Raw genomic sequence first — 22,610 nt, 5'->3', positions numbered from 1 at the left:
TGTGTGTGTGTGTGTGTGTGTGTGTGTGAGATAGCTGCCCCCGCATGGAGCCCAGTGGGTCTAAAAAACAGACAGACTCAGCCCCTCACTGGAAAAGGTGCATCTGGGGGAGGGAAGTCGCCAGGAGCAGCTGGGAGGGCAGAGATATTGCTGGTGTGCGGGGGGCGCAGGGGGCCCCAAGGTCAGGAGGAGGCAGGGTCTGGGGTAGGTCAGCCAGGTTGAAGGGACGGGAGCTGTGTGTGGGCGCCTGGGTGGCTAAGCTAGAGCTGAACTTTGGGATGAAATGGCAACAATTCCGAAGCATTCATTGAGCACCTAGTGTGTGCCCGGGAGGGCTCTGGGGTAACAGACACCACACCAACGAACGAGTAAATATATAACTTTGAGGAAGGGGGAAGATCAGGAAGCGAAAGGCATCAGGACAGGAGTCAGGGAATTGAGGGGTGTTCTGACCCAGAGACAGGGAGGGCATCCTGAGGCAGTGACTTGTGATCTGAAGCCTGCTGGGGAAAAGGTCCTGGGCATATCCGGGGAGAGGGAACTCCAGGGGGTAGGCACAGCAGGTGCGAAGCCCCTGAGGTAGGGATGAGCTGGCAGAGGGGCCCCATTCATGAAGATCTAAGTCCCAAGCAAGGAGGGGAGGCCTCAGGGGGCAGCACTGGTGGGGAGCAAGGCCACCAGGACGGGCTGTCCTGTAACTGGAGCCCTACAGGAACCCTCCACCCCCACCCCACCCACCCCCAGTGCTCCCTGCTCGGGACAGAATGTGCTGGGAGGAGAGGCCAGAGGCGGCTGTGCCTGGTGGCTGCAGCTAGGCAGCTGGAGGGTTCCTGAACAGCGGCCCAGCTGGGCCCCCTGCCAGCGAGGGTGGAAAACAAGCAGAGGGCGCCCTGCCTGTCACCCCCAGGGCCCCAGGGGCCTGGCCAAGCCAGGAAAGGAGACAGAGATGGTGAAAGAATCAGAGACTGAGACAGAGAGATGGTAAACAAGAGAGACAGTGAGTGAAAGACAGAGAGAGAGAGAGAGAGAGAGAGAGAGAGAGATGCAGAGATGGTGAGCCAGACGGGGAAACAGAGACAATGACAGACTGAAACAGAGAGACAGTGAGAGACTCAGAGACTGAGACAGAGAGATGGTGACCATAAGAGATGGCGAGCCAGGGACAAGAGACAGCAAGTGATAGGAGTGAGAGAAACAGAGATGCAGAGACGGTGAACCAGAGACAGAGAGGGGGTGGGGGTGGGGGACAAAGACGAGAGACTTACAGAAAGTGAGCAAAAGAGACAAGTGAAAAAACATGGGAGAGGCAGAGAGAGGCAGAGGCCCTCAAAGCTTCAAATAAATGAGTATCTAAATCAAAATTTCAGAGAGGGATGAGGGCTATGAAGGCAATAGGACAGGGAGATGGGACAGGGAGTAACAGGGAGTGTCACCTTTAACCAACAGGTTGGGGCGTTCTTGGAAAAATGAGGTTAGGAGGTGAAGAAGAGCCAGTCACAGAGAAGAAGAGCCTTTCAGCAGAGGGAACCACATGTGCAAAGGTCCTGAGGTGGAAACCAGCTTGGATTATGTGAATAGCAGTCAGGGATCCAGGGGGGGCTGGAAGGAGGGGTAGGTGAGAGGGGCCTAGGGAAGGGTGGGATTTTATTTCGGCCACCCTCCTCTATGCCTTATGGGCCTCACTCTGTGTTCAGGGGGTTCCCTGAATTCTGGACGACCCAAGCCAGCTCCATTCTGATTTTCATTTATCTGAACCGGATAATCCACCTCTTAAGGGATCAGGTTCCAGCCAGTTGCAGACGCAGAAGTCCCCGGGACGCGCGATGGCTTGCCCTCCCCAGGCTGCCAGGGGAAACTTTTGTAAAACTGTACCAGTGTCTCCTATTGTAACAAACACCTTACTCTTCTGTTTGGGGACAGAGTTCTGGAGACTGGGATCTTGTGTCTTGCACACCAGGGCGACAGGGAGCTCACCCCCTCCTGAGGCTATTTTGGAGGTCTGGGTGACCTGATCTGTGCTGTGGGTACATCTCCCCTCTGCTGGGCCCAAAGGAACCCCAAATCTGACGGGTTCAAAGCTGGATGCCAGGTCAGCTGCCGAGGGCAGACGCCGCTGGACAGGGAGGGCTGGGCAAAACCCGGGGCCGGAAGTCGGTGGGGATCAGGACCCAAATTCACACCACGGGTGGGAGACAACTGAGGCTGTGGCAGGGAGGTGTCCCAAGAGTCTCGGGTGAGGAAACTGGCTCAGAGCCACGTGACTTGCCCTTGCCCGTAGGTCACTCTGAAAGCTAAGCCTGAACCCATACCTGCCAGGGTCCAGCCCCTGGGTGCCCTCGTCCTCCTCCCTGTTCCTCAGCCCTGCCAATGGTCACCCCAGACTGCCAGTTAATTCTCACTGCCTGGGGCAAATGGGTGAACACAGCCGGGACTATTAAAACGGGGTTCTAATTGGGCCCAGCCCTGTGGGGGCGGGGCCTCGGGCCAGGGGCGGGGCCTGAGCACCGGCTCGGCTGGGAGCCCCTCCAGGAGCCGACCTGTGAGCCTGGGGGTTCCGAGTGGGGACTCCGGACCCTGCACGAGTCACCTCACTCCGTTGGACTCCCTTTCCCTACCCGCAGCTCCAGAAGAATGACAACCTCCATGCCAACAAATCCTTGCACACGCATGCCCATAGCAGCCCTGTTCGCCGTTGCTAAAAGGTGGAAACGGCCCAAATGTCTATCGAGGGGTGAAGGGAGAATCCAAATGTAGCCCATCCACGCTACAGAATATTATTTGGCCACAAAAGGTTACGAAACGTTGACACACGCTGCCACGTGGGTGAAAACGTGGACGTTTATGCTGAGTGCAAGCCAGGCCGGAGAGGCCACAGGAGCATGATCCCATCTACGTGAAATGCCCAGAACAGGAAAATCCACAGAGGCAGGAAGCAGATGAGTGGGTGCCAGGAGTGAGGGAGGGGGGTGGGTGGGGGTGACTGCTAACAGGGGCGGGGTCTCCTTTGGGGAGGTGATGGGTGCACACCGCTCGTGTGAATGCACAAAACGCTACCAAACTGTATGCTTTAAAGGGGTTCATTTCATGGCATAGAAGTTTCATCTGAATAAAAACAAAAGCGGTTCAAACTCAAGCAAGATCCAACTGTCCCGGGGCGCCCCTGCCCGGCCAGCTTTTTTCCTCTCTGAGGCCTCTGTCTGCCTTCCCTCATTCAAGTTCCTAGCCTCTGTGACTGTGCTAGGGAAGGGGCATGGGGTCCAGCTCCAACCTGAGCTCAGCCTCCCTTTGTGTCCCTGGGCCTCAGTTTCTCCTTCTGGACAAGGGGCCCCTCCGCCCTCCTCGGCCTGGAATTCGACCCTTGAGATCCTGACCCGAGATGGAGGTCATGGCCACTTGGCAGCTGGGGGAAATAAACCAGTAAGCCCAGTCTCGTTCCCCACGCTTTTATTTAAAAAAAAAAAAAATCTGTAAAAAAGAGAACAATTTAAGGCTTATCAAAAATGATGAGTCCCAGGCGGGGGCCCCGCCCCCAGCTACGGCTGAGACTCTCCAACTGGGGGCTTGTCCAGCTGCCCCCTCACACTTTGTCCCTCCAGGATACAGGAGGGCTCCAGAGGCTCGCTGGTCCTCCTGTGTTACCCCAGGCTGACCTCTGACCCCAAGGTCTGGCTTAATATTCTGAACCGGGTTTCCCTGGTCATACAATACCCAGGCAAGTCGCATGTCCTGGAGTACTGGAGGAGCCCCCAGGCAGGCCCAGCCTAGGCCAGGAATCTCTCTCTGGCTTTCAAAGGCTGGAGGGGGGCCGGGGTGGCTCAGTCGGTTAAGCGTTCGTTCAGCCCTTGATCTCTGCTCGGGTCATGACCTCACGATCCGTGGGTTCAAGCCCCGAGCTGGGCTCTGCGCTGTCGGCATGGAGCCCGCTAGGGATTCTCTGTCCTCTCCCTCTCTCTCTCTGCCCCTCCCCTGCTGTGCGCTCTCTCAAAATAAATAAATACTTTTAAAAGACAAACAAAACAAAGGCTGGAGCAGTGGACTCCTGCCACCCATAAGCCCCACGGAGCTCCAATGACCCGCTTCCCTGAATGCCTCACTCCTGGGCCCTCTCGCCTGCCGGCCCGTGCCGTGTGGCCTCAACGGAGGCACTCGCTTTCTGAGCCCCAGTTCTGAGATGAAGGGGGTGATCTCCGAACATCGCTCAGCTCTGACCTTCTCCGACTTCTTCCTCCTCTCGCTCGTCTGCCTGCTGGGCCGCTATTCACACGCCACCGCCTCAGCTGGAACGCCCTCTGCTCCGGGAAGCCCTCTCTGCTCCCGTCTGGACCCTCCCGGTTCTGGAGCTCTTCCTCTGGTCCCACGGGACCGGAAGCGTTTATGTCTGGCGACGTCTCTCCCAGACCAGAGGCTCCCGGGGGACCCGAGCCCTGTCCACAGGCCGGCGTGGACAAGACGGGATCCGACAGGCGGCATCTGAGGCCTCGCGAGGGCCAGTCCACGTCAGTCAGGTTCCAGACTCTTCCCCCGTCCCGGGTTCTGTCGGAAAGCCCTGCCCTGTTCCGAGGCGCGGATTCCCCAACTTCGGCGCGGTCCGGTCGGGCCGCTCTCGATCCAGCCGTTCCCCATGTCCACGGAGGCCGGAAGCCTGTGTGTACCCGCATCCCTCGAGGTATTCACTTGCCCCTCAGCAGGTCATGGAGCGTGGCCTCATGGCCTCTGAGGGTGGGTTCGGATCCTCCTGACAGAAAGAACCCGGTTAACTACCACGGCGGGGCTCCAGAGGCTCGGAAACCCCCCTCTCCCGCCCTGCTCGTCTCCGACTCCCGCATTCGGCCAGGAAGCGACCCGCGGTGCGGGCTGGGGCGCGAGGGGGGCTCGGGCCCTGAACGAATGCGTGCCATTCACATTTAAAACTCATCCGAGTCCCACCCCCACCCGGGCTCCCAGGGCCTGGAGAGGCTTCTCGGACCCCCAAGCTCACCTCGGAGTACAGGGGTGGGGGGGCGGTAGCGGAATTCCTGGATATAGGCGAAGAAGGGGCCTTCAAGGTTCACGTCAGCGTCCTGCAGCGGTGGAAAGGGACTCTGCCCCGCGGCCGCCACCTCCCCACCTGCCACCACCTCTGAGTACTCGGGAGGAGCTGCAAGTGAGAGACGGGGTGGGTGAGGCCGGTAGGAAAGGGGAGCCCCAGGATCGGGGACAACGGCCAGGAGCCGGCGTGCGCCAATTCTGGGGCTGCCGGGCGGTGTGCCCTCAGGATGAGATTCTGCGGGGGGATGTGGGGCCACCGACGCGATCGTTACTGTGTACTTTTACAGGCGTGGCCACTGAGGCCGGGGGAGGCGGGGAGGGTCAGCCTGGCGCCCGCCTCTCCGCCCCCCTAGCCCCCGGACAGCGGGATGGGGAGCTCACCCTCAGGTCGCTCTGGCAGGGCCCCCAGCCCCCAGTCCAGCAGGAAGCTGGCACGGCTGCCCACGCTGGACGAGCGGCTGCCGAAAGGGTGCAGGGGGATGGTGCCGATGACCAGCGGCAGCTCCAGGAGCAACTTGGAGGTGCCAGGGATGTCCACGCAGACCTGGAGGGACAGACCGTGAGGGAGGGCCCCCGGGCAGCCTCGGGGGAACCCCAGTCCGGAGAACAGAGCAGATATAGCCGCCTCTGCCTCCTAGGACTGACGGGACACTCTACCTTGAGGGAATAGTCCACATGTAGCACCCGGCAGTGCAGGATGGAAGGACCCACGGGGGGGATCCGCAGCGCCCGGCCCTGCCACAGCGCCCGCCGCCCGGGGCCCACGGGCTCGCCCGAGAGACTGGCCACCACTGCTCGCTTCTGCTTGCGGGCACCTCGGGCCATGAAGGTCTGCGTCTGGACCACTGCTGCCCGAGGCAGCACTGGTCGTGTGGAGCCGTTGTCGATCTCGGCGAAGACGGGGATTACCTCACCTGCAGTGGGGAGCGGGGGGGAGGGGGGGAGAAGGGGGGGGGCCTCAGTTTCCCCGTCTGCAGCTCTGACGTCGGCCCTCTTCCCCAACCAGCTCCGCTCGCCTGGTACCTGGCGTATAGCCCTTTCGGTCAATCTTGGCCGAGAGGGAGACAAGGCCACGACTGCTGTACCACGATCGGGCGACTTTCTCCAGAGCTCCCGCCTGAGGGGCCTGGTGGGGCAGAGGAGAGGGACAGGAACAGGTCACTTTGTGCAAACCCCAGACCCCGCCCCAAGAGCTTCCCGACCACCCCCAGCAGAGGGGGGATTGGGGGCAGCGTTCCTGGGTTCTTCATAACCACCTGTAACAGACAGCCGCAGATAAAACCCATCTCAGAAGGCTGAAGGTGCGACGAACGAGCTAATCGCTTAGTATACAATCAGTGCTCAGAAAACCATGATCATCGCAAGTCCTGGCGGGCCCCCATTTCACAGATGGAACCCTCTGAGGCTCAGAGAGGGTGAGATACTTGTCTAGAGCCACACAGATTATTGGTGCAGGAGGGATCTGCACCAGCTCCACTGGACTCCAAAGGCATTCCCATGCCTGCCTCCCTTCCTGCCAGGGCCCAGCAGTGATTTCCCACTTTGTGAAGGAAGTGAAGGGGGTGAGGAGCCCGTCTGGGTCACCCAGCAGCCAGGCCCCCACCTGCAACGCTCCCATCCCACCTCCCCTGGAACAGCCGCTCACCAGCAGGGCAGGCGTGTTGATGTCCACGGGCTCTATGACAGTAAATACCTTCCTTGCCCGGCGGGCAGGGACCCAGGGCCGGTGCAGGGTGGCCTTGATGCAGTATCGGACACTGCCATGTTTACCCTCGAATGACGTCACCAGGGTCCTGGGGGAGGGGGGAGGGGGAGGGAAGGGACTTCAGGGGGCGAGATACAAGAGGGGGGGTGGCCCCAGAGACTTAGGATGAGAGGCAGAGACGCGGAGGATCCTCCCCCAGGGGAGCAGTGCTGGGGTGCTGGGGTTTCGAGGGTCCCCAGATACAGAGCAATGGAGCCCTAAACCTGAAAGCAGCAGCAGGCTTAGGGATTCCCCTGCAATCCTGCGCCCCTGCGCCCCAGACACCGTAAGACTTACGGAGGCAGCTGGAAGCTGAACGGGAACTCGTGGCGCCCGGGAGGCAGCGTCGTGGTCTCTCCGGTGTCTGCAAACAGAAGCCAGAAGGGGAGGCTCAGCGGCCGCGCCAGGTTCCAGGAGCGCGCGGCACGTGCGCCGCGTTGGGGGTCGCCGGCCGGTACCTGGCGCGAGTAGCGTGGCACGGTGGCTCACGACCTCCACACGCTCGCTGTAGCTCTGCGTGTACGCGGTGCTCGAGCCGGCGCTGCGCGACTCGGTCCAGTGCACGTGGGCGCGGCCCCGCGCGCGCAGCTTCAGGGAGCCCACGCGCGCCGGGCCCGCCAGCTCCAGCAGCACTCGGCCGGCAACGGCCTGGCCGCCGCTGAACACCGGCTCGGCGCCCGCGCTCGCGCCATCCAGCTGCACCACGAACGCCTTCACCTTGTCGAACAGCATCGCGGCCGGGATGCGAACCCGCGACGCACACACCCTGGCCTCGAACCCGCGACGCGGCGGCACGGCGGCGCGAGGCGCCGAGGCTACAGCTTCAGAACACGAACCGGCCCAACGTGCGCAGGCGCACTTGCGGACCAGGCCAGAAATTCCTGTGCGCCCGGCGCCGGCGCTGCCTTTATACGGCGGGCGGGGCGGGGCGGGGCGAGACACAGGCCCCACCCCCACAAAGGACCACACCAATGGCGCGGCGAGGGGCGTGGCTCCTCCCAGGCGTGGAGCAAAACCTCAAACGCCCCAGCTGCCTGCCCTCTACCCTCGGTGAAACTGAAGCATGGGGGCCAGAGCCGGTCTCTCGAAGACCCCGGGGGTAAAGAGGGGAAACAGGGCCGGAAGCGGGTCCCGGGCTTGAAGTTACCCAGCAAGAGCATTCTGGCACTAGGTTTAATCATCAACTGGCCACCACTTTCAGATATGACTCGAGACACGTTCAGCCCCGAGCTAGAGGGGTGTGGGATGGGCTGGACCCAATCGGGGCCTTGAGTGCCCAGGACTACCCTGGGCCTCAGTTTCCCCTCTAAGTGATGGCGGAAGGAGGAGGAAGTGCGTGGGGCCCCCCTCTTCTGATTAGAATCCCGCTTAGCTGGGTGACCCCGGGCTAGTGGCAATCTCTTAAAACCTAAGTTTCCATGTTTGTAGAGCTGGAAGAAAATCAGTCCTGACCTCAGAATGTCGGGCTTTGAATTACTGTGTAGCCCATACTCGACCTCTCCCAGAGCCTTGCTCCTACGTCATCAACCCACTCCCCACAAGCCGCCACTCTGTCGCGCCTCAGCGCTTTTGCCCAGGCTGTTCCCAACTCTCGATGTTCCTGTCCCAATTTGCAGCCCCCAGCAAACTCCTACAAACCCCCTAGGCGTCCTTGTGCCCACACCTGGCAGCCCCCCCCCCCGCCCCTCACCCGGGCCCCAGTCCCCTCCCAGACAGCCGAGTGGAAAGGACGTCCCAGGAACCCCTAGGGTCAGGGCTGCGGTGTGCCCTCGAGACGGTAGGACTCCTCTCTGGGCCTCAATTTCCTCAGAGAAGAACCTCCAGGAGAGTTTCTAAGGCAGTTTCCTCTTGGCGGTCTGCAGGGCACCGGCGCCCTCTGCTGGCAGCGAGATGCGCAGCTGCTCGAACCTACCCACTACCCTGGAGGCCACCTTTTGAGGGGCCCTCAGACGACCCTGGGACCACCCCTGAGGCCTCGGAAGCCCCAGTGGGAGGAAATCATAACTGGACACGGTAACCTGCAGTCAGAGTGGCACAGGGGCATTGGGGTCAGAACAGTACGTAAGGGAGGGGCAGAGGCTGTAGACGCAGTGATCAGCTTGGGGGTCTGCACGTGGGGGTCTGCACGGAAGAGGGGACTCTGAGACCAAAATGAAGGGCTAGTACCCCCCACCCCACCCCCCGCCCCACCAGGGCCAAGTGGAGCCCTGCAGGCTATAAGCCCAGGAGGGGATGGGGGATGAGGTGAGTCCATTTCACAGATGGGTCCCCAGAGGCCCAGAGAAGGGCAGGGCCTCACCTAAGGCTACCCAGCAGTTCTGCAAGCTTCACCCCTGCAGTGTCTTAATGAAGCAGCTGGTGAGTGGAACCAGGGGTGAGACCAGCCCCAACTTCCCTTGAACCTCAGGGGAAGGGAAGTGCCTCGGGGGGGGGGGGGGGGGGGCGGGGAGGGTCCTTCAGGTCTGGGTTTCCACAGCTAGTAAGGGGAGAGCCTGCATCTGGGGTGTTGAGACAAGACTGAAAGGCTGTGGGCAAAGCATCTGCTTGGAAAAAAGGGGGCCATGGGTGGGAAGCCAGGTCTGAGCGGCCTCTTTCCTCTGCCCATTATACAGAAGAGTATAGTGAAGTCTGGCTTAGCCGAAGGGGTTTGGCGGACCCAGGAAGCCAACATCCTCCACAGCAAACATAGCTCACTGCTGAGGCTCGCCCCTGGCCTGCTCCTGACTCTCTGTGTTGGCCTAAATGTGGGGGGCTGAGGTTCAGAGCTGGAAGTCTTCCCAGCCCCATCTGTCCCCACCCCAGGTCTCCTCTCTCTTTGGGATGCAAACCTACCTGCAGCTATCACCAGAACTCCCAACCCGGGTTAGAACTGGTTCCCGCAAACACTGGGGGTAAACTGAGGGCGCGGGAGATGGGGGTCTTCTTTGGGAAATCAGGGACCCAAATCTGGAGTTAAAAGGAGATCCCGGGGTCCAGAGAGAAGGATGTCCCGACTCCACCCAGGGGTTCTCCAAACTGTGGATAGGGGCCGGGGGCGGGGGGGGGGGGGGGGAGTTGGGTCCCGCCGCAAAGCCTTTAGGTGGAGGGTTTTCCCAGCTCTGTCAAGGGGGGGGTGCCCAGACACCCCCTGTAAAGGGGGGGTGTCTCTTTCCTGGGAAAGAGGATTTGGGAGGGGGGTAGGTGGGTAGGTGTCCTGTGGGAAGGTCAAGACCCTGGGGAGGAGGTCCCCACTACTTAAGAAAGGTCACTCGAGCACACAGCCTCTAAACTGAAACTCTCCCCGCACTGGAGTAGAGCACCCAGATCTGGGGCGAGGGTCCCAGGGGATCCCAGCTGGGAGTGGGGACGGGGCGGGGGGCGCTGAGAGGCTCACCTCGGAGCAGCAGCTGCCGCCGCCGCAGGTACGTCTCGGCAGCAGCGTAGTCGCTGGAAACCGCGTTGACACCCACGCTTCGGCCCTCGAGCCAGTGCGTCGCCGCCCCGCCGCGTGCCGCCACCTCCAGCGCTCTCACCCGCAGAGGCGCCGCCGCCTCCAGCAGCACCCGGCCGCACAGCCGCTCCCCGCCGCGGTACGCGCCGCCGGGGCCCCGGGCCAGCTCCAGCGCGAAGCTTCGCACGCCCCCAGGGCGCATGGCGCAGACCCGGGCGCACGGCGGGGACGCGGCACCCCGCTGGGAGGACGGCCCCCGCGCCCAGCGACCGGGGTGCGCGCGAGCTTCCTCCGGCTTCCGCGAACTCGTGCGGGCGCCCCGGGTCCCCCCACCCCCGGCGGGCGCGTCGGCCGCCGACTTCCTGGTCCTCCGCGGCCGCCCCCGTGACGCGCCCGGGGCCGCCGGGGACGTGCCGCCCGCGTGCCCGCGCTGTTGACTTTGCCACCCCCCGGCGCGGGGCGGGCCCTGTTTTTGCAGGGTCGGCGCCGTTGAGTCAGAGGCGGGCGGGGGCGGATGTGGCTGGCCCGGAGCGGAGGCAGCCACCGGGCTATCTTGTGGTTTCATCTGGCCCCTACCCGGCACCTTTGGCCCCGGGCACCGACCCAGCCTCCCACTCTGGTCTCCGTGCCACCTCCTGACTTTTCTCCAAACCCCCCGAGCTCAGGTCTTGCCTCTTGGCCTTTGCACTGACTAGTCCCCTACTAGGAACGCCCTTCCCCAGATCGGCTCTCCCAACTCCCCCCCACCCCCCCACCGCAACCTCTGCCCCGCCCATGCCCAAATGTCACTTCCTCAGAGTCCCCTAGTCATACTCTGCCTTGTTGATTTCTTTATGGCTCTGGTCTCTGTCTGAGTGCTGTTTACCGTGCCTCCTCCCTCCGACCAGGTGATCTCCAAAGCTGGGCACTGTGCCCTATTCTCCTTAGCCCATCTTACAGAGAGGGAAACTGAGGCCCCCACAGGAGGGCAGCCTCTGCCCGGTAGCACCCAGCCCCGGTAGTCAGGACTCCCAACTCCGGTCTGGAGCCCATGGGCACGTCCCCGCTCTTCTCGATCTTGTACCCACGTTATCTCCTGAGCCAGGTTGCTGAGCTCTTTATCAGAGGCTGCCAGAACCTGAGGCTCTCAGCTGGGCCAGGACTAGCCTCCCAGGGGCCAGGCCACCATCTCCCTGCTATACCCAGAGCCCAGCAGCTGCCAAGTGCCTGCCATCCCTGCCTCACCACAGCACACTGAGCCCAAGGCCTGGAGGGACCTTTCTGATTTTCCTTGTGTCCAGAACCGGGAAGGTTCTGGAGGGGAACTCCAGCCCGCCCCAAGCCCACCCCGGAGGCCACTCTAACCCGAGGATCATACCACACCCTCCCCCACTTGTACTCCCCCCCTCCAGTGCCCTCCACCGAGGTTTTTTCGCTTTGACCCACGGGCCCCCGAGTTTGAATCCCGACTCAGCCCTCCTCGTTCTGCAGCCCCAGGCAGGTGGCTTCACTTCTCTGACCCGCGGTTTCCCCACCCCACCCGGGCCGGGTTCTGGTGACGAAGTGTGGTGATTTACGTGATGGTCCCTGTCCACGGCAGGTCCAATGAACAGGGTGCTCTTACTCATGTCACCTTCCCCACCGGACCCTGGTCCACTGTGGGTGCTCCAGCAAAGTCGGCTGGTAGAATGGGAAGGATGTCTCGATTATCTGCTGCCTCCTGCAGGCCGGGGCTGGGTCCAGGGGGGACTGCCGCTGCTGTCCTCAGGAGGTGTACCCAGCTGAGCTCCGGCTTGGAGGGCCACCAGGCTAGAACAGTCATGGCAGGGGCTCGCCTAGACCCCCACATCCGTTCTGGGACCTGGAGTCAGGTGGCCACCTCCCATGTCATGAGTGTCCCCCAGCCATGCAAAACAGGCAGCAACTGGGTGGGTCCTGCTTTATTCAGAACTGGCAAGGACCCCTCTCCTGGTTGCTCAGTGCCCACCGGGGGCCTGGGGAAAGCCAGGGGGCCAGGGGACCAGAGGAAGCTCCTGGCTCCCCCCGGCTCCATTCAGGGAGGAAACGGGTGGTGGCCCACCCCTGCCCTCGCCTGCGGTCCGGCCCTGCCTTCTGCCCAGACGGTCTGGGTGGGGAGGGCCCTGGTCCACTCAGCCCAACTCAGCTTCGGCTCCTTGAACTCCAAGAGGCACCACTGTACAGGGCTTCCTGGATGGCGTGGACGTGGCGGCCACACGATGGCCAAGATTGAGGGGTCTGGTGGTGGGCAGGGTTGTCACCCGCAGTCTGAAGGGGCCATGGGTGGCCACCGGCACGGGGGGCTCCGGGCTGCCTGGTCCAGGGGTCCGGGGCCAGGCCGGGGAGGCAGGGGTGGGGGTGGCGGGCGTATGGCTTGGGCGATGAGGCCGGGCAGGGCCTGCAGGGAGGCGCCCAGCGCATCCAGGCGGCTTTCGAGGGCAGCCAGGCGGGCCTCAAGCTCCTCGTGCTGGGCGTGCAGCTCGGACATGAGGTCGTACATGACATTCTGAGTCTGCCAGAGACAGAGCGGGAGAGAGAGGAGAGGCCAAGTGAGAGAGACGGAGGGCCAGGCGCAGAGATGGTTGACCAGCCCCAGTTGGGGGGGGGGGGGGGGCCAGGAAGGCGGACCCAAGTGAAGGACAACTGTGAGGACATGGCAGGGCCACAGATCTCTTGCTGGGCCCCCAGAACTGGTAGAAGGAGAGACAAGAGGAGAGACAGGTCTTGGACGCCAGGCTGGGGGCCAGCAGGCCAGGGGAAGGTGGAGGGAGGTCCCGGGGCACAAGTGGTCAGAGCTGCCCTGAGGGGTTTAACTGGCCACCTGGACAGGCAGCCAAAGGGGGGGGTCTTGGGTGGTGCCTTCACCCAGGGGAACCACGGCCCAGAGGCCCGGAGGGGGTTTGGGGCTGACGCTGCTCCAGGCTGGGGCTATGGCTGAGAGGGAGGAGGTCAGTTGTGAACCGCCTCCCCGCGCCCCGCACTACGCTGGGGACGGGACCGCTCCAAGGATCCGACCTGGTCACAGACCAGGGAGTACAGCAGCCACAACAAGGCCATGGGATGTCCCCGCCGACTCGACTGCTCCCCACAATCCAGCAAGCAGGAGGCGGTTCTGCGACTGTCCACGTGGGCCGTGGGAGGGGAGGCTGGCCACTCCACGTGGCGGGCTAATGCTGCCACCAGGTGGCGATAGAACATCGTTCCTCATCTGTAACCACAGCTAAGCGCTGGGCACCCCCCGCAAGAGGGACAGCCACTCCCCAGCCACCGCCTGGGATGGGAGAATTGACGCCGAGGCGGGGAAAGAGCCCCCAACCCCCCCGCTCCATGGAAGGGGGACAGGATGAGGCATCTACCACGACATTTTGCTGCGTTCCACCCCTAGCCTCTCCCTTCCAACCTCCATGCCTCAGAGGGCCGCGGTCCCCAGGGCCAGAGGATAACATCTGGAGGCATCCAGCCCTCCGATGATTTTTTTTTTTTTCCTGGCCTCTGAGGTTTAAATTTTTTTTAAACTTGGAATACGCATGTGACTTTTATCAGAGATACACAAATTAAATCAGCAACCTTGGGCAGGAGCGCATTAAAGTTTAATACTGGAAAACATCTTAACCTTGTTAAATTAAAAAAAAATCAGGAACCCATATGATCCAATCCAATTAAAGCCTTCCTTCAAAGAAGGCTTTGTTAAATGTACTCAGAGAGTATACTACCGTGATTGCAAGGTTTAAATAACTTTGAAAAATTCAAATTTCAGTCATCTGTACTAACAGAAGGAAGTGTGATAGAGATAATCCAAATTATAATATCTAGTGTCTCAAAGGCATTTCATATGTATTTATAGCCGTTATCTCACCCGACATCAAATTAGTTTGGCAAGGATTTTCCATATGCTTTTGGGACTATGTTCTCTCTACTACCAACGGAATGATTTCTTCAGGGTTCTAGAATATGTTTTTTCCTCCATAATGTTTCTTTCCAAATTAAATTTATGTAGGTTAACATTATATCGCATTCTCTTGACCATGATGAAGAGAATGAGTCCGAAACGCTCTGGGTTTATAAGAAGCAGAATGGGACTTATAAGCATCTTCTGAAGATAATATTAAATTAACCTCAGACTAATTAAACTGATTCGGGGAGGGAGCCAATGAGCAGAGTTCACACATGAACTATTCGTGGAGGGTATGCCACTGCTCAGAAGGGGGTTCAGAGCAGTGTGCCGAATATTCAAAGAGCAGGACTTGCTAATAAGACCAACAAATAGATCGGTGTATGCCATAAACTGATCTCACAGAGCTCTTGCAACCAGCTTTAACTTCCTGAAAGATGTTTAACTGCCGTGCAAAGAAGCTCTCTGCTGATGCTAGGATTTGAATTTCCATCCGTAGCAAAAGAATTTTGATTTTCTCTTGAATTTTGGAGCTTGGATGTCGATATGCCTAAAACACAAAGGACCACTTCACCAATGTGGCCCACTAATTAGATATTCTTTTTTTTTTTTTAATTTTTTTTTTTTAACGTTTATTTATTTTTGAGACAGAGAGAGACAGAGCATGAACGGGGGGGGGGGGGGGGGGCAGAGAGAGAGGGAGACACAGAATCTGAAGCAGGCTCCAGGCTCTGAGCTGTCAGCACAAAGCCCGACGCGGGGCTCGAACTCACGGACCGCGAGATCGTGACCTGAGCCGAAGTCGGCCGCTTCACCGACTGAGCCACCCAGGCGCCCCTAGATATTCTTATTAAAGGGGCGCCTGGGTGGCTCAGTCGGTGAAGCGTCCGACTTTGCCACAGGGCACGATCATGGTTCATGGGTTCGAGCCCCGCGTTGGGCTCTGTGCTGATGGCTCAGAGCCTGCAGCCTGCTTGGGATTCTGTGTCTTCCTCTCTCTCTGCCCCTCCCCTTCTCCTGCTCTGTCTCTCAGAACTAAATCAACATTAACATAAAAGATATCCCTTTAAAGCTATTTTACTAGATACGATTTAAAAAAAAAAAAAAAGCTGCCAACGCTAAAAAAAGTAGTTTACTTACAGATGTGGATTCCTAGCTTCTCTCTGACAAGCGGACCCTGTGGAGGCTTGCAGACCCGGCCTGAGTCCCCCGTCTGCCCTACCGGTGCCCGCACTGTTTCTCCCCGGGCAGGAGGCGGGCTCTGTTCTTTACTGAATGTCTCCCATCCTCCTTCGGAGGGGCCTGACCACCCCCTGCCGGCCTGGGGAGCCACCCTGCCCAGCCCCGCCCGGCTCACCTTGGCCAGGTCGGCGAGAGTGTTGGTCTGGTCATTCAGCTTCCCCTGCTCAATCTTCACACTCCGGAGCCTGGGAGACAGACAGGGGGGTGGGTAGACAGGGTTGGTGGAGGCTGCAGGGGAGTGGGGCCCTTCAGGCACCCACCCCACCCGGGGTCGCCTTGTGGGAGGAGATGAGGGGGGAGGTAGGGTCGGGCCCCGTGCTGCGCATTCCCTCCTAGCACACATGGGGTAGCAGGGCCTGGCGGGTGGCTAAGCCACCCCCGACAGCGTCCACCTTCTGGCCACGTCCACGCGGCCCGATTCAGGATGTCCCGGGAACTTGGACTCCCAGGCCTAGGTGAAGGCTGCACACCTTGGACACGTGCCCTGGCCACCTCCTGGGGCCAGCGGGCAGTGATCCGCCAGCGGCCCTGGGCGTGTCCCCTGCCCCGCGAGCACCATGCACCCCTCAGCCCCCGGGAGAGACTTACTTCTGAGCTCTGGCAGGCCCCGGCAGAGCAGAGAGAAATCACAAGGCAATTTTAATCTCCGTGCGGCCGGGTGCCGCGCGCCCAACCCTGCCCGCCTCCCACGTGCACGACTCCAAGACCAGACTGGGGGCCCTGGATGGCTGAGGGGCTGTCGCCCTGACTCTGCGAAGAGGCCCAGCCTGAGCGGGCAGCGCCAGCCCCTGGGGGACGCATCCGTCGGCCCCCCCTCCCTCCAGCCGCGCCCACCCAGCAAATGCAGCTGCCTGCAGCCTTGCGGTGCCACGGTATCCCAGTCTGTGCCAGGCACCTGGTCCCAGAGGTGGCATTCAGTCCAGGGAACTATGCCCATGCTGTTTCCCAAGAATAACGGGGCTCCGAGAGGCAGAGCCAGTGCCCACCGGCACTTCAGCGGGGATGGCCATTTGAAGATGGAGGGCTGGGGAGATAGATCTAGAAGCCAAGGACCGCCCGAGGCTGCCAGAAGCTAAAAGCGGCCTGGAACAGATCTTCCCCTAGCACCTTCAGAGGGCAAATGGCCCTGCCAACTCTGATCTTGGACTTCCGGCCTCTGGAACAGTGAGATAATAAATTCTACTGTTTTAAACCACCCACTGGGTGGTACTCTGTTATCGCATTCCTAGCAAGTGCCCACCACGTCCCTCGATCTGTCCAGAGATCATGTCCGCCTTTTCACTGGCTGATCATACGGTGTTCCCGTCACGGAGACTCCCCAGCGCAAGACCCTGCCAAGGCTCCCTCATGCCTGCATATCAGGCCTCCAGTCTCCCTGGCATCACGCTCATTCCTACCTCCCCACCACTGCCCGGGCTGTGGACAATCCTTGCTATGCCCGCCCCCCTCCCTTTCGGCTTCCTAACCAAATCTCACCCACCCTTCAGGCCCTAGTTCCAACTTGTTCGGTTTTATCAGCTTTACGGGGCCATTTTTTTCTTTTTCTTTTCTGATTGGGAAGGGAGCAGGTTTAGGGGGACCCAAAGATTGAGTGAGGGGCGCCCGGCTGGCTTGGTCAGTGGAGTGGACGACTCTTGATCTCAGGGTTGTGAGTTCAAGCCCCATGTGGGTGATGGAGATTACTTAAAAATGAAATCGCTAAAAAAATTAAAAATGGGGGCGCCCAGGTGGCTCAGGTAGCTCATTTATAAATAAACAAAGAAACAAACAAACAAACAAAGAAAGAAGAAGGAGACAGTCCTGCCCCAGAACAAAGGGAAGCAGGTAACTCACAGAGCAAGCGCCTTCTCCTAAATTCCTACCCTCCTGCTTCCCTCCAACAACCTTCCGGAACCTCCCTTGGGGCAAAGTCCAGGACAGGGCCAATGTCTGTGCCCCCCATGCCTGGCACACCAGCTGGCATAGGAACTGCGTATACAGTAACCAAATGAACATATCGAGGGTGGTAATGACAACGTTGCTGGTTCTCCTGTTTAGAAAACACTGTACGGCAGGTAGGCGGAGGTGAATCCCCAGTTGTGTTCTATCCACACCTCATCCCTGGAGGAAAGGCACATTAACGACCATTGTCTCCACTTATAAAGATACAAAAACGAAGCTTGGAATAGCACAGTCGCTTGCCAAGGTCCCACAGTTAGGTGGCAGAAACCAGACTGGGACAACAGTAGTCAGTTACTAACTGCGGGAGGGCCAACGAGGGGGGGTCCCTGTCCTCAAGGGGCTTGGGGTCTTGTGAGATGGCACTGGACACAGTGAGGTTGAGTAAGTGTGGTACCAGCTCCTCTCCCTGCTTTTTAGATGATGGTGGAAGCAGAAGCAGAGGGCATCATGTGTTACCAGTATTTGTTCTGTGCCAAGGACCATGCCAGGCATTTCTGCATATCCTCCCATTTAGATCTCCCTGCAGTCTTGTGAAGTAGGGACTGTTATCATTTGAAACCCATCCAACTTTAACAGTAAACACAATAAATGTAAATGTACTAAACTCTCTAGCTAAAAGACAAAGACGGTAAGGAGCCCGAAGAAACTCTGGGGGCAATGGATCTGGTTGGTTTTTTTTTTTTAATCTTGACTGTGCTAATTGTTATGTGGATGTATACATATGGTAACACTGATTAAACTATGCAGTTTAAATAGGTGCAGTTGACTATAGTCAATTATAGCTTAATAAAGCTTTTTCTTTTTTAATTTTTTTTTAAATGTTTATTTATTTTTGAGACAGAGAGAGACAGAGCATGAATGGGGGAGGGTCAGAGAGAGGGAGACACAGAATCTGAAATAGGCTTCAGGCTCTGAGCTGTCAGCACAGAGCCTGACGCGGGGCTTGAACTCACGGACCGCGAGATCATGACCCGAGCTGAAGTCGGACGCCCAACCGACTGAGCCACCCAGGCGCCCCCTTTTTTTTTTTTTTAAAGAGGCAAAGATTATTAAACAGGATTAAAAAGTTGAAATCCAGCTGGCTGAGCTTCCTCTCCTATGGCCTGGTCTCCTCATGGCCACACTCGTTTACCTTCTGACATCCCAGAAGCTGGGCTGTTTCAGCCACACCCTCAGCTCTGCTCCAACCCAACCTTCCTACTCTACCATTGACACCAGGGTTCTCCATGCTGCCTCTTGTCTCTTTTCTCCACAGCTGAATCAGCTGCCTTGCTGCTGTACTAGTCCAGCCTCTAACACTATTCACTTTACTTTGTGACTCATTGGCCCCTGAGTCTGGCCTAGGAGCTCCCAGGGCAGGGAGCCATCTGATTTTCTTAGGGGAACCCAATCGTGAATAGGTTTTCCCACAACACGAGAGATGGGAATCCATGGGCTCATTCTGAAAAGTGCCTAAATATGTTTTTACTATTTAAAAAAATTTTTTTTAACGTTTATTTATTTTTGAGACAGAGAGAGACAGAGTATGAACAGGGGAGGGTCAGAGAGAGGGAGACACAGAATCTGAAACAGGCTCCAGGCTCTGAGCTGTCAGCACAGAGCCCGACGCGGGGCTCGAACTCATGGAGTGTGAGATCATGACCTGAGCCGAAGTCGGCCGCCCAACCGACTGAGCCACCCAGGCGCCCCTGTTTTTACTATTTTAAATCAGGTACCACAGGACTCAGTTGTAATTTATATTTGAGTGCCTCACTCCCAGGATTTGGAGCTGTTTAAAATTCTAGACTGGGTGTTGGTCTCATACACCCTCAGTGTGGCTACCGAACATTTGAAAGGTGGATGGTCTGAATAAAAACGGACTGTAAATAAATGTAAAATACACAATAGAATTTGAAGATTTAGCACAAAAAAAATTCTAAAATACCTGATTTTTTTATACTAATCATGTTAAGATAATATTTTGCATCTATTGCATGAATATATTAAAATTTATTTCACTTGTTTTCATTACTATTTTAAAATTTTATTATTATCATCATCATCATCATTATTATTATTAAAGTAGGCTTCATACCCAGAATGGAGCCCAACACAGGGCCCAAACTCACAGCCCCAAGATCAAGACCTTGATCAAGAGTCAGACACTGACTGAGCCACTCAGGTCCCCCTTTTTTACTTTTTTTTAATGTAGCTACTAGGAAATTTAAAAGTATATAGTGGTTTACGTGATATTTCCAGTGGACAGTGCTTGGCATATGATAGCCTGGCCCAGCCCAACTCTGGCCAGCTACCTGTTTTGGGAAAATAAGGTTTTATTAGAGGATAGCCCACCCACTCCTCTTCACTGCGTTCCTGCGACAGTGGCAGAGTAGAGTAGTTGTGACAGACCGTCTGGTCCACAGAACCTGAAATATTTACCCTCCGGCCCTTTATAGGAAAAGTTTGCCAACTCTGGCTGCACGACTCACCCGAGGAACTTACACTTAAGCTCACGGTGCATCCCAGACTCTGCTGTGTTGGGTGCAGCCTGTGGGCCTTTTAAAGCCCCGTGGGTGGTTCCAGTGAGCAGCCAAGGTTGAGAACTACTTGACTAAATAATTCTCAGGACAAAGGGACAACAGAGGGAATCAAGGAATTTCTAGTTACCCCACATGATCACATGGATCAGGACACAAATTTAATTCGGAGCTTCCTGGCAGCCAAAGCAAAAAAGGGAAATTGCTTCATCTCTAAAAGGTAAAACAATTTTGGCCATTCTGGAGAATACAATATGCTTCTTGCCATTTATTTGGGGTGGGTTGCATGACTTATCAACGGTGATCGCCCTGGACAAGTGCTGGGCCCATCACCTGCCTCCTTCTGACCATCCCACCCAGCACAGACGCTGCAAGCCCCAACCAACTGACCACCCGGCATGGGAGGGGCCGTGATGAGGCCATGCTGAGCTGTCTGGCCTGGCCTGTAGCCTCCTCCCGAGGACCACAGTTGCCTCCGCACCAGGTGGACACAGAAACGTGAGCGGGAAAGGTGCTGGACTTACTGATGGATGGCTTGGAGGAACTTACGCTGGTGTTTCCGAACCCGGGCGTGGTCTGGCTTCTTCACCAGCCTAGTGTGTTTGTAGATGAGCCACGTCTCCCTGAGAACGTTAGCAGCGGCATTTTTTACCTGGGGCCAGAAAAAGAACAGTTCCTCAAGGCAGGCACGAAACTGTGGAAGGCTCTGGAAACTTCCGGAAACCTCCAGAAACTTTTAGAAACTCCTGGAAATGCCCCTCTGGGATCCTGGGACCGTAAGGCAAGGACATGTTTACGTGGCCACACCTGCACTGTGTGGGTCTGTGTGTGTGTGTGTGTGTGTGTGTGCACTTCATTTGTATCATTCAGCATGGGTCAGACCCTTTCTATACACCTTGCAAATGTTATATCAGTGAATCTACACCCACTGGCATCTCTCTCACTTTACACATGGGGAAACTGAGGCACAGGGCGGTCGACCTGCCAAGGTCAGACAGCTTTTAAGTTGTACCCGGCTGCCTGGCCCCCAAATGCCTGCCTCTTGCTGTGTGGCTCAGGGTGGGGCTATGACTAGGCACACAGGTGGGCACCTGGGGCCACTGCCACGTCTCTGTGCATGGTTCATGCACATTCACGTGGGCAGCAGAGCGCAAGGCAGGGCAGTGACCGGTGGGCATGTGCACATGCCTGGCACGTACAGAAGTGAGGTGGGGAGGGTCTGCCCTTGATGACCGAGAACAGGACGTGGCTGTGATGGAGGTCTTTACCCGCTTGGTGAGCTGAGTGTCCATCATGAAGTTGTGCACGTGTTTCTCTGCCTTGGTGAGCTCCAGTTTCCGGGCCACCACGGCCACCACAAGTGCTGTGCAGCCGGCCCCCTGCATGCGGAGGGTGGGGAACACATCAGTGTCCTGCCCCATGTAGGTCCCGGGTCACAGGCAGGACGCCCTCCCTCCTCCAGGAAGCCTGCCCTGACTCCACCCTCACCTTTACCTTCTAAGCCCACAGTGTTGGCAGGGCCCACCTGCTGAGCTCACTGACTCCCAGTCCCACCTGCTTAATATCGGTTGAATGTCGGGGGACTGTGTCCCACTGATGAGCTCATCTGATCCCCAACAGCCCTGGGAGGTAATACCACTCCTATCCCCACTAGACGGAGAGGGAAACTGAGGCTTGGAGATAAGAAAGGGAGAAGAAAAGGGCAGGGTCTGCAGGTACGTTCAGAACATGGAGGAGGGAGGATTTGGAAAGCATTTCCCTCGAGGCGCTGGGGTCTGGGTGTTGAGGGCAGAGACCCAGACAACACGTCTTCCTACAGTCATGGCAGGGGTCAGGTGGCAGCGTGAGAAGGCAGCGTGAGTGAAGGGTCAGGCTGGCTGCCTGCGGTGGGGCATTTGCAGGTAGGAAGGAGCAGAGCAGAGGTCCCAGGAGGGGTGGGGAGTGGAGGGGAGAATGGTGGCCTCCCCGCCTGATGCAATCACACTCCCCAGGATGCCCTAAATGGCAGATGCCCTGGCTGGTGAAGGAGGTCAGAGAGGACTTGTATGTCTACTGGGAGCAGCCTAGGAGAGAGAGAGAAAGAGAGAGAAAAGAGCAGGAGCGAGGACCCAAGAGAGGAGAGGGCAGACAGGCGGAGGGGGGGCAGCAAAAAGTGACGTGGGAGGGAGGGAGAGGGTCTGCCACCAGGGAGCAGGGGCCAGGGGCCAGCCTAGAACCCCCAGGAGTGTCATCAGCCCCAGAAGTGCCCGAGGCCGGTGACAGCAGCAGGTGAGGGCGGCCAGCAGGTGTTCAAGGCAGGTGGCGGGAGCAGGGGTGAAGGGGGGAGGCAGTTCCCCGCCTGCACTGAAGGCTGTTCCTGATGCTTTCCTGCAAGCTGCTTGCTCCTGAGGCCATGACCTCCAAGAAGGAAGAAGGGAGAGTTCGGCCTGGGACACTTGGCCAGGGATGCTCAGTTCTTCTTAGGGATGGAAGGAAACATCTATGGGGAGGGGTGGGCCAGGGCCACCATCGGACGGTCCTGGGCAGGCCTGGGTCCCCACATGCCCCGCCAGGGCGACATGGGCAGGCGACATGGACAAGGTCGCCTTCTGAGCAAACCCTGACATGGGTCCCTGGAGTCTGTTCTCAGAAGAAGCCCTGTCAACTGGGGCAAAGAAACATCCTGGGGGGGGGGGGGGGGGGCGCAAAAAAACACACAAACAAACGAAACAAAACGAAACGAAACCCTCCAGATGGAATACTACGCAGAAAGGAAAAAAAAAAGACATCTGGTGGCTCCGCAAAATATAGCATGGAAACCACGTCCAGCAAAAGACGCCA

The 22,610-nt window shown here is 58.2% G+C and overlaps 2 protein-coding genes and 1 long non-coding RNA gene across 11 annotated transcripts in view; 1 reads left to right on the top strand and 2 right to left on the bottom strand.

Annotated features, from left to right (window-relative positions):
• Positions 1 to 768: 768 nt before the first annotated feature.
• LOC109247600 (uncharacterized) lies at positions 769 to 2,704 on the top strand. The gene is made up of 4 exons (XR_002071792.2): positions 769 to 997; positions 1,447 to 1,549; positions 1,921 to 2,089; positions 2,622 to 2,704. It is a non-coding gene; the product is annotated as an uncharacterized LOC109247600 (long non-coding RNA).
• A 723-nt stretch (positions 2,705 to 3,427) lies between these two features.
• ARRDC2 (arrestin domain containing 2) lies at positions 3,428 to 10,872 on the bottom strand. The gene is given in 9 exon segments (XM_053898297.1): positions 3,428 to 4,735; positions 4,979 to 4,999; positions 5,001 to 5,137; positions 5,410 to 5,572; positions 5,686 to 5,942; positions 6,052 to 6,154; positions 6,674 to 6,821; positions 7,070 to 7,136; positions 10,146 to 10,872. Coding segments are annotated over 9 exon segments (1,572 nt in total). The 5' UTR covers positions 10,768 to 10,872; the 3' UTR covers positions 3,428 to 4,681.
• A 1,234-nt stretch (positions 10,873 to 12,106) lies between these two features.
• KCNN1 (potassium calcium-activated channel subfamily N member 1) overlaps positions 12,107 to 22,610 on the bottom strand; it is a 33,072-nt gene continuing 22,568 nt past the window's right edge. For 5 of the 9 annotated variants that reach the window (XM_053898294.1, XM_053898293.1, XM_053898289.1 and 2 more), the window contains 4 exons: positions 21,059 to 21,169; positions 20,315 to 20,442; positions 15,449 to 15,518; positions 12,107 to 12,711 (listed from right to left, as the gene is read on the bottom strand). In XM_053898294.1, the coding sequence (XP_053754269.1) occupies positions 12,457 to 12,711; positions 15,449 to 15,518; positions 20,315 to 20,442; positions 21,059 to 21,169 (564 nt within the window). In that variant the 3' untranslated portion in view covers positions 12,107 to 12,456. Of the gene's footprint in view, positions 12,712 to 13,767; positions 14,642 to 15,448; positions 15,519 to 20,314; positions 20,443 to 21,058; positions 21,170 to 22,610 lie in introns of those variants that run through there. The other 4 variants (XR_008420622.1, XM_053898290.1, XR_008420623.1 and 1 more) reach the window with 4 other exon arrangements.

This window comes from Panthera pardus, unplaced genomic scaffold (genome assembly GCF_024362965.1).
Source record: "Panthera pardus isolate Hobbes unplaced genomic scaffold, ASM2436296v1 HiC_scaffold_8, whole genome shotgun sequence".
Lineage (NCBI taxonomy): Eukaryota > Metazoa > Chordata > Mammalia > Carnivora > Felidae > Panthera > Panthera pardus.
Note: the sequence above shows the minus strand (reverse complement) of the source record. Positions and strands in the feature narration are given on the sequence as shown.